At 43.0% G+C, this 14,638-nt stretch overlaps 2 protein-coding genes across 3 annotated transcripts in view; one reads left to right on the forward strand and one right to left on the reverse strand.

Moving 5' to 3' along the window:
• Positions 1 to 3,894, reverse strand: part of LRRC49 (leucine rich repeat containing 49) — a 40,839-nt gene extending 36,945 nt beyond the window's left edge. For both annotated transcript variants that reach the window (XM_066328525.1, XM_066328524.1), the window contains exons 1-4: positions 3,794 to 3,894; positions 3,294 to 3,356; positions 2,689 to 2,776; positions 352 to 451 (exon numbers count right to left, since the gene is read on the reverse strand). In XM_066328525.1, the coding sequence (XP_066184622.1) occupies positions 352 to 451; positions 2,689 to 2,776; positions 3,294 to 3,356; positions 3,794 to 3,847 (305 nt within the window). In that variant the 5' untranslated portion in view covers positions 3,848 to 3,894. The remainder of the gene's footprint in view (positions 1 to 351; positions 452 to 2,688; positions 2,777 to 3,293; positions 3,357 to 3,793) is intronic.
• Positions 3,895 to 6,739: 2,845 nt separating this feature from the next.
• On the forward strand, positions 6,740 to 14,122 carry LARP6 (La ribonucleoprotein 6, translational regulator). Its single transcript, XM_066328541.1, has 3 exons — positions 6,740 to 7,021; positions 10,864 to 11,056; positions 12,141 to 14,122. Exons 1-3 carry the CDS (start codon positions 6,822 to 6,824, stop codon positions 13,209 to 13,211), a joined length of 1,464 nt encoding a protein of 487 aa, XP_066184638.1. The 5' UTR covers positions 6,740 to 6,821; the 3' UTR covers positions 13,212 to 14,122.
• The last annotated feature ends 516 nt before the right edge of the window (positions 14,123 to 14,638 follow it).

Consider the following 14,638-nt stretch of genomic DNA (forward strand, 5'->3'; position numbering starts at 1 on the left):
CTCCTCTCAGAGATTTGCTTGTTACATGGAAACTACATGGAAGTTTCATGTTGTGACCACACTAAAATTCCAACAGATGCAGCCTCACAATCTGTTAAGTTTTTCTTCAGCTATCACAAGAACAGCCTGTTCAGATCAGAAATCTGCCTGCCTTAGATGACTGCTGTATGGAGATAGTCATCACAAGGACACTCACAGAGAATTTCTCCATGGGGCACAGCTCTCTCAAACACACACACACACAAAAACCAACAACCCAAGCCCACCACTGACTGCAGCCATCAGTGTGCACTGGTCACTCTGGTCACTTCAGACCTGAGGCTGTGGACGTGCACTCCACCACCCTCTCACCTTTCCAGGGTAAGTCTATCTGAGTTCAGAATTTTCTCTTCAGCAGAACGTTGCAATACAGGAAAGGTTATTGATGAACTGCTCCCAAAATTCGTGTTATCTATTGGAAAATCATACAGAGAATTATATGAACTGCTTCTCTGTAGATGCAAGCCATGAACTACAAGTGATAAAAGCAAAATTTTCTTTCTTATCAAAAGCAAAGCATGAAAGTGCTTTTTGCCTTCATTCAGTACTATGATGTATCAATTTTCTTTCCTGATACTTATTTATGAGTATATCCCCCTACATCCTCTTTCCAAAGTACATCCATTTCTTTACTTGGAGATTTCATTCAACAATTTGTTGTAAGCAAATATTTTCTAAATGCCTTTATTTTGGTTAAAATTACCCAATGATATTTTAACCTAACACTGTAAAATTGTTTGACAGTTTCAGTATCTGAACTTTAAGAAAACATTACTCAACTTAAGATAAATTTAAAGCCACAGATCAAATAGATGTTGACAGAAGTAGAAAACAAAGCACCAAAGTATTGAAACACTCCCATTGAGCCACAAGTAAATGCAAAGTCTTTCAAAGGTAAGTGCACACAATACCTAGTGATCATTGGTATTTCACTCCATCATCAAGAAACAGGCAGCCCTTGAAAATATACTTATAAAGCTATTCATCCTAATGCATTTCATTAATATAAGAGGGAAAAAAGAAGAACACCTAAAATACCTGCAAAATTAATCAACAAATGTGTTCTGTGAGCTTTGGCTTATTTGGAAAATGATCCACTGAAAAATATTAGTCAAAAAAAAATGATTGTGCCTGTGCACTATTGCAAAATATAGGTTTGACTTCTGTGTGCTTGCCCTTTTTTTTTCCCTCTTCCTTCAAACAAATCAAATCTGTTACCAGAAAAAACATCAATTCTTTAATAAACAAGACAATTGTTTTACTACTGTGATAGCAAACAGTCCGCTGTTGTCTGAAATACACTATTATGTACCTGTTTGAGTAAAACAATTTGTTGGTCAATTTAGAATCTTTTCAGTGCTACTCCTGAATTATATCATTAGCTACTCTAACAACACTCTCTACACAACCTTCAAAATCAAAACTGTTAAAAAAATACCTGAAAATATTAAAATCAATTACCATTGTTGCAAAAATCTTACTTAAGTTGTGTTACGGGTTTTTAAGCCAATAAACATAAGACCAGAAACTTAAAAATCAGTCTGAAACATGGCAGGATGGCAGTAAAGTGACTTTTATTTTCTACTGTCATCCTCCTAAAGACATGTAAAAAAATCCCTATTCTGCTCTTTTGTTACAGAAAGATTTATTAAAAGCATTCATTTAAATGCCTGTACTATATTTTTGAAAAAGATTTCTAGTGGTTTCCTGACACTGGTTTACTGACCTCCCTTAACACCCAAAGGGAGCAGGAGGAAACACCAGTAAAAGAGAGAGAGACTAAAGAGGAGTTTACATTGTTACTTGAAGCATGTGAACTAAAAATGTGGATGTTTTGTCAGGCTCTGCATTTTGTAGGGATGTCAATAAAAGTCTCCCCAAGTCCTGATAAAGACTCTGCTTCAATGCCAAATCAGGAAATTCTGTCAGACTGGATGGTACTGGGAGACAGAGGTGCTAAATATGCACCAAAGGACTTAATACTCTTTGGTCTCCTACGCAGGGAACAAAACCAAACTTACATTTACTCCATAAACTGTAGAGTATCCCTAAAAGTTAACCCATTATGAATGGCTGCTGGCCTTCATTTTCTACCAGAATGAATAAGGAGCTGCCATGATAACTAAATTGATCTTCTATTCACACCAATCACAGGCAAGCAGCAGCGACAAGGCAAGAGATGTTTCAAGTCTCTTACAATCCTCACCACAGTTAGCAGTGATTTCACCAATATCTTGCTTTGCAAAGCCAAGAGCACTTAAGCACAACAGAAAAACTCTTTCTTAATAGCATGGTTCTAAATGAGAAACTAATTTTGTCTAAATATATTAAAACATTAAACATCCAGAAAAATGTTACTTCAGACAATGGTGTGGCTACTGAGGGAACAGTAGGGCACTTGTTAGGTTGTGGCTTTGTAGGTAGAAGAAAAAATGCTCTTGCATGAGAGGGGGGAAAAAAAAAAGGATGAAAAAAGCCAGGCAGTAGCATAGTGGGTTCAGGCCATAATGCAACAGTAATTACATTGTATTACTGTAGCCAAGTAGAAAACACTGTCACACTTACATTTTATAATAATGATACAATCTTTACTTTTTAAATAATAAATCAGATACCAAGACAAACAAAGAAAACTCTATTAAATATTACCTTGTCTTCCTGAGTAGTTTTTTTCCAGATCATGCTGCAGAAGTCTATTGTGGAAAGATGACTGTTCTTTATTTATCCTGAATTCAAACTGTAACACAATATTATAGACAAATGTTAGAGTTTTCAAAAGCAAATAATGTCTTTACACAGATAAACACAACCTTAGTACTAACAGCAGTTCTTAGGAATTTCTACAAGGCTTTGAAAAAAAAGAAAAGAAATAATTTCTCTAGTAAAAGGTGTATTCATTCTTTTAAGACACTGCAACTAAAAAGCTTCACTGTTGGAAACCAAAATGAAATAAAAAACAAACCCCACCCTGTGAGGAATGCTGCAATTACAGGAGATATGTATAGATAGAAGATCAAGGAATTATAAATATAAAGCTTATGGCACACTATAGTACAACCCCATGTTTTTATTTTGTATGTTTTTAATAGGATGAAATAAATTCTAAAAATACTATCAGGTACATTAGACATTGAGATAAAGTAAGTCAACAGACGAGTACTGAAAAGGTAATTCCTATTTGAAAGCATACAAATCCGTCTGTGTCATACAACTACATTAGTTAATATAATTATCCAAGAAAAGGTAATAATTACTGGTTTGGGTTTTTCTGGTATTGAAGAGGTCTGGATGACCAGCTGGAGACCACAATTATTAACCTGCACATTGGAAGAAAATTAAATTAAATGCTACATTTCTCAGAAATATCAATACAATTGTTGATTGTGATATTGATATTGCATATCAATACAATTGTTTTTTTGAACTATAAAGCTATTTCCAACAGCAAAATCTGCGAAGAAAGGAACTATTTTGCAAAATATTATGAAGAATACATCACAGCTCTAAGCAACACTAAATCTTCAGTTTACAAAAATCACACCGGCTTTAGCTCTAAAAACACACTGAAGGCGTGACTGTCATGGGGACACAAGTCAGTATGAGGAAAACAAGCGTTCCTGGTCTTTATGTGACGAGGCGTCTCACAGGAGCAGTGAACCGAACGCTCATCCATCCACCCACGCGCCTCCCGGCACAGCACACACCGTGTCGGGGACCTGCCGCCCGCCCGCCCGTCAGCCCGGGCAGCACCTACCGCAGCGGGCGCGGCCCGCGGGCCCCGGCCGGCACGGCCTCTGCTGGGCACCATGGCCCGCTGCCCCTCGGCCCCGCACGGCCCCGCACGGCCCCTCAGCTCCTCCGGCCCTCGGCGCCGGGCGGCCGCTCAGAGCCCCGCAGCCCCAAGCGGCCCCTGAGCGCTCCGCGGCCCCGAACAACCCCCGGCCCCGCACGGCCCCGCGCCGCCGCCGCCCTGTCGGAAATGGCTCCGCCGTTACCGCGGAGACCGCGGCTTCCGCCCCGCCCGCCGGCTGGGGCGGCTCCGGGGGCGGGAAACCGTGAGGGGCCGGGGAACCGTGAGGGGCCGGGGAACCGTGAGGGGCCGGGGAACCGTGAGGGGACGGGGACAGGGCCAGGGAACAGTGAGGGGACGGGGACAGGGGCGGGGAACCGCGAGGGGCCGGGAAACCGTGAGGGGACGGGGACAGGGCCGGGGAACCGTAAGGGGCCGGGGAACCGTGAGGGGCCGGGGAACCGTGAGGGGACCGGGCACAGGGGCGGGAAACCGTGAGGGCACGGGGAACCGTGAGGGGACGGGGAACAGTGAGGGACCGGGGAACCGTGAGGGGACGGGGCCGGGGACGGACGTAGGGCTGTGTGGTTGTCCTGCTGTGCCCAGTGTCACCCCCACCCCGCTGCCCCATAGTAAAGAGCCGCTGTTCTGATTGTATTTTTCTGAATTCAAGCGAGTGGCTGTGTGTGAAAACCCGTGACAGGGCGAGAAGCTGGGTGCTTTCTATTGTGCCTCGGGAATTTGCCTTCTGCGGGCACCGACTGGTCACCAAATGTGACAGTCACTGAGGTGACAGTCAGCCTGTGCGAGCTCCTGGTGCTGATCCCTCAGCAGCTCCACTGATGCGTAGTGGATGCTTTTAAATACACACATCGAGAAACCAGTGGTGAGGTGTGGCTGTTAAGGTGTGTAGAAAGGCTGAGAATTGCCTCCTGATGTCTTCCCCAGTCAGAATCATGGAATCATCAAGGCTGGAAGAGACTTTTAAGATCGTCAAGTCCAAATGCCAACCGAGCACTGCAATTGTAACCCCTAAGCCACAAACCACATGATCCAGCGCAGATCCAGACACACTTAAACACCTCCCTGGGCAACCTATTCAAATACCTGGTCACACAAACAAATAAATAGTCCAGTTTTAGCTTCTTGTATTGACATTTTAGTTTCCATCTGCTGAAAGGTTGACAGAAGAATAATGTAATTGCAGCATATTTTGTGAGAAATGCAAAATATGTGGGGGTTTTTGGAGGTGTTTTGTTTGGTGGGTTTTTTTGGTTTTTGTTGTTGTTGATTGTTTTTTATGGTATGTAGACAATGCAGATTTTGGTCGTGCAGTTGAGGTTCACGGGTTTATGACACTTACTGGGTACCAGTGAGCCATGGGTTTCCCTCTAAGGGACTTGTCTACATCAATACATTTAGTTTTAAGTTTTGCAATGGTGGCAAATACTGCTTTATCTCTACTGGAAGTTAAGCACTATAGAGCACTGTTAGATTAAAAAGAAAATAAAACAAAGCCAACAAACTAAAAAAAAAATTATTCTGGTAATTTCAGTGGAGATCTAATCTACCCAGTGATTGAAATCACATCAGTCTTCATCTGGCCAAAGGCCAGTTCTGTGCTGTGAACACTGGTAGAACAAATAAATATATCTAGTGTCCTTTGCTATAAAATCAAATTTCCTTAACCTTGACAGAAAGATACAGATCAGATAAACTGAAAGGTCTCTCTCAAACATCATTTGGGTTAGCTCTAGCACAAAATAGTTCTTTGTTCATACTCCTGACCTTGTTCGTGCCCAGGGGGACAAACAACTTCCATGAACTCATGCAAAATCTGACCTACAGTCCCTGTCCATATTCTTGCCAAAAATGTGTAATTTGTGTTTGTATTTCTGCATCCACTGAAGTAAATAGCAAAGTGATGCCTTACCCAAGACATATTACAGAATGTTCCATTGGCAGAGAACTAGAGATTTGGTTAGTGATGCTTGTAAGCATATTTCATAAACAAAATACTTTATGGCTTAAGGCACATTTAAAAACCAGCCGCAGCCTGAGGCAGGGCAGTCTCAGGATGTGTCCATGCCAGCAAACCTGACTCATGAGGACTGTTTGCCACAGTCATGAAGAACTGGCCTGGAGTGCAGTCTCACGTTTTGTCCATGCAAATTTTTAAGAAGAAAATATTGAAGCAATGCAGACATAAACAAGGATGCGATAAATGAAGTTGTGACTTAAAGATCGTTTAGCAGTTTGGGTACAGACGCTATTGAAAAAAAAATCTTCCTTAAGTGAAGAACGAGTATTTACGTGGTAAATTGAAAAGTTTTTGATTCTAATATATGGCACATGAATGTTGATTTCACTTTAGTAGCTGAAACAGTCCACTGAAATATAGTGCAAATAGTCTTAAGTTCAAAATAATCACTGCCTAAGTGTTTCAGAAGAAGGGCCTTTATTTAAATTAAAGGTGGATGGTTTTATTCTGTTTAAGTGCCATGCAGAACTATAGAGGAGACTCCTCTGCAATACCAACATGTATCCAGTCATGTCCTTGTTCACTCGTGTATCTTATTCCAAACCTCACCCTCGGCATTTCAGCCACACTTACCCCAGCGAAACCTTTCTGACTTTGACAAAACGCAACGCTCTGGTCAGGGAGCAGCGGCGGAGCGCCAGGGCTGTACCAGGAGAAGGGAAGCTGAGCCGGTGCTCTCCGGTGAGGAGCCCGTTGTTCTCCGATGAGACAAAAGCAGTCTCTGTTCCGCCGTCACGGAGAAGGACTGCTCAGCTCCCGGCGGCCCGGGGGCGGCATGGCCGGAGGAGGGTCGGACCCTCCCGCTGCCGTGCGGGCGCGCCGGGGGAGTGGAGCTGGGAGCGCCGCCCCAGCGGGAGGGGACAGGGGGACAGGAGGGGAGGCGGCCGGGCGGCTGTCGCAGCCCGGGGCATCGCTGGTGTCGCGGCGGGCTGAGCCCGGCCGGGGAGCGCCATGGCCCAGCCGCAGCCGGCCGAGCCCGGGGCAGCGCCCGCCGGGCCGCAGCTGCCGGCGGGGAGCGGCCCCGTGCAGATCCGAGTGGCCGTCCAGGCGGCCGCCGAGGAGGACGAGGAGGACGAGGAGGAGGAAGGGGGCGGCGGAGCGCCGTGCCCCAGCTGCAGCGAGGAGGACTCGGGGCGGTGCGGGCGCTCCAGGTGAGCCCCCGGGCAGGGGTCCGGCGGCGGGGCGATGCGGGGCGAGCAGCGGGGCCGCCGCCGACACCCCCGGAACGGAGCGGGCCCGGCTGATGCAACGCCGAGGGGCGGGTGGGAGACGCTGGCAAGGCTCCGGCACGGAGTCCCGCAGCACCGATGGCTCCGCCCGGGCCGCGTCCCACCCGCCCCCGACGGGACTGCCGGGCCCGCGGCTCCCCACAGCGAGAGCGCCGGGCTGCCGTGCCTCAGACATCTCCCATCCGCTGCGTTTTACAGAAAGATTTTTGGGGCTTAGTTCTAGCTGTGTTTTGGAGTTTTGTTTTGGGGTTTGATGTTTTGGGGGTTTTTCCTCTTGTTGGCCGTTTTGGCTTGGCCTGAAATAGTTTTGATGCTTACCAGAATCTCTTACTTGTAAAAGGAACATCCAGGATTTTTGTGCCAGCAAACTGCGGAGAGACAAAGCTCTACTAGTTGTAGTCCATCCTGTGGTTTGTACTAAAGCTGCAGATGGAGTCATAAACTGTCTCATAAAGATTTAGGGACAGTAGCAAGAATCCAGTATTCTGTTTGAACATTTACTGTTTCTAATTGATTTTCTAACTTCATACCTAGCATTGACTCAAAATGAACTGCAATGTATTATTTTAAATTACAAAGTGGTAGTAGGAGAGTGAGAATTTTTCTGTAGCTGCCAGAATTGTCAATTATGGACTACAGAAACAAGAGCTGAACACAGCTAGGCACAGTTAGGGTTTTTAATCTGAGTCAGCTTAGTTATCCCACAATCATACATGACTGTTGTATTTTTATAAATATGTACAGCAGCCTACAGTATTGCTTTCCAATTACTGATTTCTTAAAATTGGGATATTATTTACATTTGTTATCTATGATAGTATTACTTGTGAAGTATTACTTCTTCTAGCCCTGGCCTAGACTAGGAAAAGGGAAAAAAGAACTTGTTTTTTTCAAGCTTTGAAACACAATAGCTACTCTTAAATGTCACTTATTTAATCCTCTGCAGTAGGTGCTGTCTTCAGAAATGTGTTGGGGTATATTCAGTTCTTGTGGAGGTTGCCTTTTTGTAAATGACCTCTTTCTGATCCAAGAAAGGCCAGGGGTATTGCCATGGAGAGAACTCTAAAGACTCTGCATCAAAAGTAGGTGAATGGAGTTTACATATGCTTCTGCCATTTACACAGAACCTTGCCTAAGGATTTTGTGTTTGCGAACGCAGCATCTGATAGGAAATTATTTACAGACATTTGGAAAATTATTAAGGATGATCTAGAACTGTTGGGAATGAGCCATCTCACTCTCCAGCTGAAGCTTGCAGACAGCTTGCCATCGGTAGGCACTCAGTAATGTATTCACTTCTTTGTTGACAAACGTGGACCGCCCTTGAGGGACTGTACTCTTGGAACTTATAAATCAGATTGCCACATGGTGGTTATTAATGCAATCCATTATTCATTTGGAGACTCAGCTAAAATTTTTCAGAAGGTTACATGCTATCCAATCAATTTAATATATTATTTGAGAATCTTGATATTTAAAACTCCAAATCTGCTCTCTCTGTAGATATCTTTAGTTTCTTGCGTGACTAATGGCCAGATGAGTCACCATGTTAAAAGACTGTTTTTCATTCTGTTTTACAAGAACATCATCACAAAGCTCCAAATAAAAAAATAAAGTTGTGAGTAACTACTAGGATTTGGTTCTTTGTCAAAGTTGACTGAAATTATTTATCTACTACTTTTGTAATACAGTTGATACCCCAGAGGTGCTACCAGTTGATCATTATCACAAATTAATATGGAGCTAGTTACAAATTTCTGCATTTATTGTAGATAGGTGCTATTTCCATACAGCATTTATTGAGGGCTGTTGTAAGAGCCTGTAAGATTTTGTAAAAGCTGACTTATCTGCCAAACATAGAAATAGTGTCCAGGTCAAACTGTGACTAATATTTGAGAGGTGAAATGAGGCCTGTTTCACCTGGTTCAGTGTGTTAACACTGCAGGTAGGGATGGTGCCGATCTCTGCAAACATGCATTTAATTTTTGTTGTTTTCCAAAGCACAACACCCCTTTTTGTCTCTAAACAAACATCTGCAAATATCTGCGCTAATAAACCCCTAAAATCAACCTAAGATCAATCCTGAACTAAAGGCAAGCTTTCCCTAGCAGAGTGTGGATTTGTAAAAAGGCTGAAATGTTCTAAGCTTCTTGTACTCAGACTAATTCTGAATCGGTAGTAAATGAAGTAGAGGGAAGAGATTATCATGAATGAAAAACACCATTGGGTTTTGCTTCCTTCTGAAACCAGCACCCACAGCTGGGCATTAGATATTTTTTACCACTCCACTCCTTACTTCATCTATTATCCTCCACTTCTAGCTTTGCCAAATAACAAATTCTTTGTCTTGCTCTCTCATTCTTGTCATTCCTTTGAGCCGTACCCTGTGAAAGGCTAGGGAGATGTTTAACAGGGACACTTCTCGGATTCTGCGAGTGAGTATCCACATGTATCTGGTGTGTTGCCCTATCATCAGAAGAACCACAACACCTAAGTGTACTGTAAGCTTCCGAAAGGCAGGCCCCGGAGAGCTGCTGTGAGCTGTCCCAGCAGCAGGCACAGTTGCTGTGCAGAGCCCACTGACCCAAGCCCTGGCTCTGCAGGGAGCAGCACGGCCACAGCACTGCGGTCACTGCCTCCACCAGCCCTGGACAGAGCTGTGCAGGCAGGGAATGCAGCAGGCTGCATCCTCCCTGCACTCCAGTGTCATGCCTGCTCCTTTTCCTAACGATTTCAAAGCCTGCAAAAGCCACGTGAGACAATTTTGGGGAAATGCATGGCTCCTTTTATTGCTAACTTAGCTGGGAGACCAAACTAATAAATGATTTATGGGGTACTTAGTGGATGATTTTATTTTTTTAACAGAAACTTTCATGATTATCCCACAACAAAACTAGACCAGAAAAAATGACTCTACTTAAGATAGACTTCCCCATTACAGTCCCCTGTAAATGGAAATTTCTATTTCAGTAACAAACATGTTGCTGTAACTGCACGTGGCAAGACATTTACCTTGCAGTATTTTTTGAGGAATAGGATGCTGAACAGTGCTCCATTTTGCCCAGGTACCCTGACAACATGATGGGAGGTAAAGAGAAGAAATAAAAATGACTTCTTAGGAGCCTGCATGTGTGCATATAAACCTGCTCCTGAGGTACATGAGCTGGCAGGTCTAGCCCCTGTGGTAAACTGCTGGTTTTGTTACTCTGTCACTGTGGAAGTGACCTATAAAATGTGCAACAGTCCTGTCAATCCTTCTTAGTCCCTGGATATCGGCTCCTGCATCCATGCAGTGAAGAGACTTAAGAAATCACAACTGCATCAAGTTGGAATATTCATTCTCTGGTATGTGACACTACTCACGAAGCTCATAAAGGTCAGGCCTATGTTTAATAGCTTCATACTGAAAAATACAACACTGTCACTGGAGAAACTTTGTATAGTATCAAGTGCCAGTGGACCTTCATTTCATGTTTTGGTGGAGGATTTGAGTTGGCAGTGCTTTCAAGCCATTAGTGTAGATGTCTCAATTGTTCTGCACTGAGATCAGCTTTTGGAATGAGCTCAAGAACTTGACTCTTCATGCTGACTGGAAAGCTTCATCCTCTGAGCTGCTCAGCTGGGGAGGTGGTACCTGTCCAGTGCCCACAGCTAAAGTCAGTTGGGACCAGCATACTGGTTATGCCTTTCATTTTGAAAGGTTTTTTTGAATCCACTAATAGAAGATGAAGATCTGTTGATGAAATGATTTAACTGTTTTCCAGTGGTGGGGAAAATGATGATGACTCTGACCAGAACTGGAAACCACCAGAAAATGACCTGATCCAGAAGTTAATAGCACAGATTGAATATTACTTCTCAGACGAGAACCTTGAGAAAGATGCCTTCCTTCTGAAGCATGTGAGAAGAAATAAGATGGGCTATGTCAGTGTTAAACTCCTCACTTCATTTAAGAAGGTAAGCTAACTTTTTAAGACTTGAAGGGTCTCATGCAAGCCTGATGAATCTAAAAACAGTAGAAGAGAGTAAAGTAACTTTTTATACAGGCAACTTTATAGTCTTTCTTTCTCCTTATCTGCCTGTTTTGTTAGGATGGTTAGGTTTGTATTCATCCAGAACTTTAACTGCTCAACTTGTTGATGATTGGCTAGAGAAATAATTAGCTTAAAAGCCTGTATGCTTTTAAATTATCATTCTTGGAGAGAGGAGGACATTAGATGAAATAAACTTCCATGGTAACTACTGATGAACACCTGGGTAATCCTGGTAAAGTTACATTCCTGTCCCTGAGAAGTGCATCTGACTTTTGGACCAAGAATCAAAAATGAAGAGTAGTATAAAGTATCTGATAACAAAAGTCCCTCAAACTTGAAGTGAGTTTTATTCCTTTTTTTTTTCTCCTTACATTAGAAAGACCTATGTAAATCTGTACGTAACTGATTTCTAGAATTACACTAGAAACACTTTTTCAAGATTCTAAAGCTCATCATTTTGCAGAGTTGTTCTGTCCAGAAGTTAAGGCTCTCAATTTCTTCAGACCACTTTAAACAGATATTGGTAACAGATAGACTCTTTATAAACATTTAATGAAAATGGAAAAGTTTGAGGAGTTTCCAAACTTTTTTGGAAAATTTCCACTTTTTTTGAGGGAGGAAAGATCAGTTCAAAACAATGAAGACCTAAACTTAAAACTTCTTGATTGGCTAATGTAACCTCCCTGGAACATGCATTTTGATCATGGCTCAGGCCTAGATGTGGAATGACCAAGCACTACTTGAGCAGGTTTTCAGATGTAGTCATGATTTCCAGTTTGAGCTTTAGTGCCAGTTGCTGTTTCCATTTGATTCAACAGGACTTAACTTTAGAGGACCTCACTGATGCCCATTATAGCATGAAAATTGTTTACTTTCTCACTAAATCTGCTACATGAAACTTAAATCCAGGGTTCTGTTTGTAGACTGACGCTTGCATCTGCCTTAAAATTCAGTGATTAGTTTGATTGGGTTTGCTCAGTTGTGCTTAACCTGTGTCTGCCCTGAAGGTGAAACACCTTACCCGTGACTGGAGAACCACAGCCTATGCACTGAAGTACTCGAACACTCTGGAGCTCAATGATGATAACAAAAAGGTTCGAAGAAATACTCCAGTCCCCGTGTTTCCAAGTGAAAATGTCCCTACCAGGATGCTACTGGTGTATGATATCCACATGATTTCTGAGCTGCAGGCCCTTAACAAGGAAGAGAATGGATGCATGCAAGAAAAGATAATGGAGCATCTCCTCAAAGCCTTTGTAACTTTTGGTGTAATTTCATCAGTTCGTATTCTCAAGCCTGGCAGGGATCTCCCACCTGATATCAGGAGGGTCAGCAATCGGTACAGGCAGCTGGGAACCCAGGAATGTGCAATTGTAGAATTTGAAGAAGTAGAAGCTGCTGTACGTGCTCATGATTTCATGTGTGCTGAAAACAAAGAGACTGGCATGAAAGTTGTCCTAATAGGCATGAAACCACCAAAGAAAAAAGTTCCCAAAGACAAGAACCGTGAGGAAGATACCAGCAAGAGCCTTAAGAAGACTCGATCCCTAAACAAGAGAGTTGAGGAACTTCAGTTTGCTGGTGATGAATCTTCAGCAAACAGCTCTTCTGACCCAGAGAGCAATCCTACGTCACCGCTGTCAGGGCGCAAACGGACCACAGCAAATACTACCAGTAATTTGAGCCCCATCATCCACCCAAACAACCATTTGAGTCCTAATATGTCACCCAGATCAAGTCCTTGGAACAGTCCATCTTCACTAAGAAAAGTAACCAAAAAGTCTCCTCTGGCTGAAGACAGCAAGCTTAACCCAAGCACTAGCCCTGAAATTCCAAGGAAATACAGTGATTATTCCTCAGATAGCAGCATCACTCCTTCTGGGAGCCCCTGGGTGCAGAGAAGAAAAGCCCAAACTCTGACACAAGAGAAGAGTCCTGTCAGCAGTCCCATGTTGGTTCGGAAAATACAGAACGCAGACGGTCTCCCTGTAGGGGTGCTGCGGCTGCCTAAAGGTCCTGATGGCACCAAAGGATTCCACAACGGCTGTGAAAGAAGGAAGGCTATGAAGGGTGAATAGACTATGCTTTAAAAACACTTTCACAAGTCAGCCAACTGCTGGAGACCAAGCCTGGTGAAAAATTGTCGCTTGAGTGACTCAGTTAAGTCAGTATTTAATTTTGAAAGCTTTTGTATTTATATAGAGACTTTATCATTTGTATATTTGTATATTTTCTTCACAGAACAGATGAGGCTGGAAGGCATCTCTGGAGATTGCCCAGTCCACCTCCTTTGCTGAAGCTACAGGTCACTGCTAGGTTTGAGTATCTGCAAGGACAGACTCCCCAGCCTGTCTGGGTGATGTGTTCCCATGTTCAACCACCCACACAGAACCAGTCTGTGCCCCTTTTCCTGGTACTGGGTATTGCTGAGAAGTGCCTGGCTCCATCTTCTTTACTTCTTCTCATCAGATATTTAAAAACCTTGATGAGATCCTCCCCCAGAGCCCTCTCCACTCCAATCTAACCCGTGTCCTCTCTCTAGGCCCCACAGGAGGGACATGCCAGCCTTTTAATCAGCTGAATCACTTAGCTAATGCAGGGTCCTTATCTGCATCCATTTTTTTAATGTATTATTTTGAAACACCTAAATATTCAAGCAGACATATAAATCATCGATGTAAGTACATTTTTTGCCAAGCTAGGATCCTGAGGAGCAGTGTGTACTTACAGTCTAGTGGTTGTATTATGAAAAGCTATGGAATGTTACCAGTCTCATCATAAGGGGCTGAGGTTTTGAAGACTTCCTGTGTTTGCCTGAGAAGGAACTGAGAAACCAATGCTACAGTGAGCAGCTGTTCTCACAAACATCACCAAAGCAGTATTGTTCAACAGCACCAGTGTGCATTTCCATGAGTAAAGACTGAGCACTGGAGACTGCTCTGTAAGTGTTCTCTTGTATAATCAGATGGAAATAAAAATATTAACTTTAGATCTATTTTGTTTACTTTAAAAATAAGTTGAGCTGCACTTGACTAGAAAACTTAAACTTCATCTTATACCACATGAAATTCTAATAGCAATTATTAAAAATTTCCATTGCATTCAGAGAAAAAAAAAACTTCTCTGCTCCATTACTGATGGTTAATTCTGTGGCGATACTTCACTCTGTGTCACAGACATTTTTAATACAGTATTATAAACTTAACAGTGCTTATGTCAATTCTAACTCAGAATTTGACAAGCAGGCTCAGCAAGAAGTGTTTAAATTAAAATTATCTATAATGCTACATGAAGTCAAAGAATGAAACTGCAGTTTTACTTACAGAAGTTAAAACTCTACAAAATTAGCCCAGGGCTAGTAAGAGCATTTCAAGTTGCAGTGGTCAGCTTGGGAACTGTGCACAACAAAGGTCTCATCAGATGGTGATTCTTCATCCCAAAAGTCCAAATGGTGTCCAACTTCTTAAATGTAACCTTTCTGCTGTGTAAATAACTGCAGTCACAC

Source organism: Sylvia atricapilla, chromosome 13 (genome assembly GCF_009819655.1).
Source record: "Sylvia atricapilla isolate bSylAtr1 chromosome 13, bSylAtr1.pri, whole genome shotgun sequence".
In the NCBI taxonomy this organism is placed as follows: Eukaryota; Metazoa; Chordata; class Aves; order Passeriformes; family Sylviidae; genus Sylvia; species Sylvia atricapilla.

Excerpts from the sequence above, each read along its gene's own strand:
- LARP6 (XM_066328541.1), top strand. The coding sequence starts at position 6,822 with ATGGCCCAGCCGCAGCCGGCCGAGCCCGGGGCAGCGCCCGCCGGGCCG. Across the intron at positions 7,022-10,863 it reads GGGCGGTGCGGGCGCTCCAG|TGGTGGGGAAAATGATGATG; the intron begins GTGAGCCCCCGG and ends ACTGTTTTCCAG. Across the intron at positions 11,057-12,140 it reads TCCTCACTTCATTTAAGAAG|GTGAAACACCTTACCCGTGA; the intron begins GTAAGCTAACTT and ends TCTGCCCTGAAG.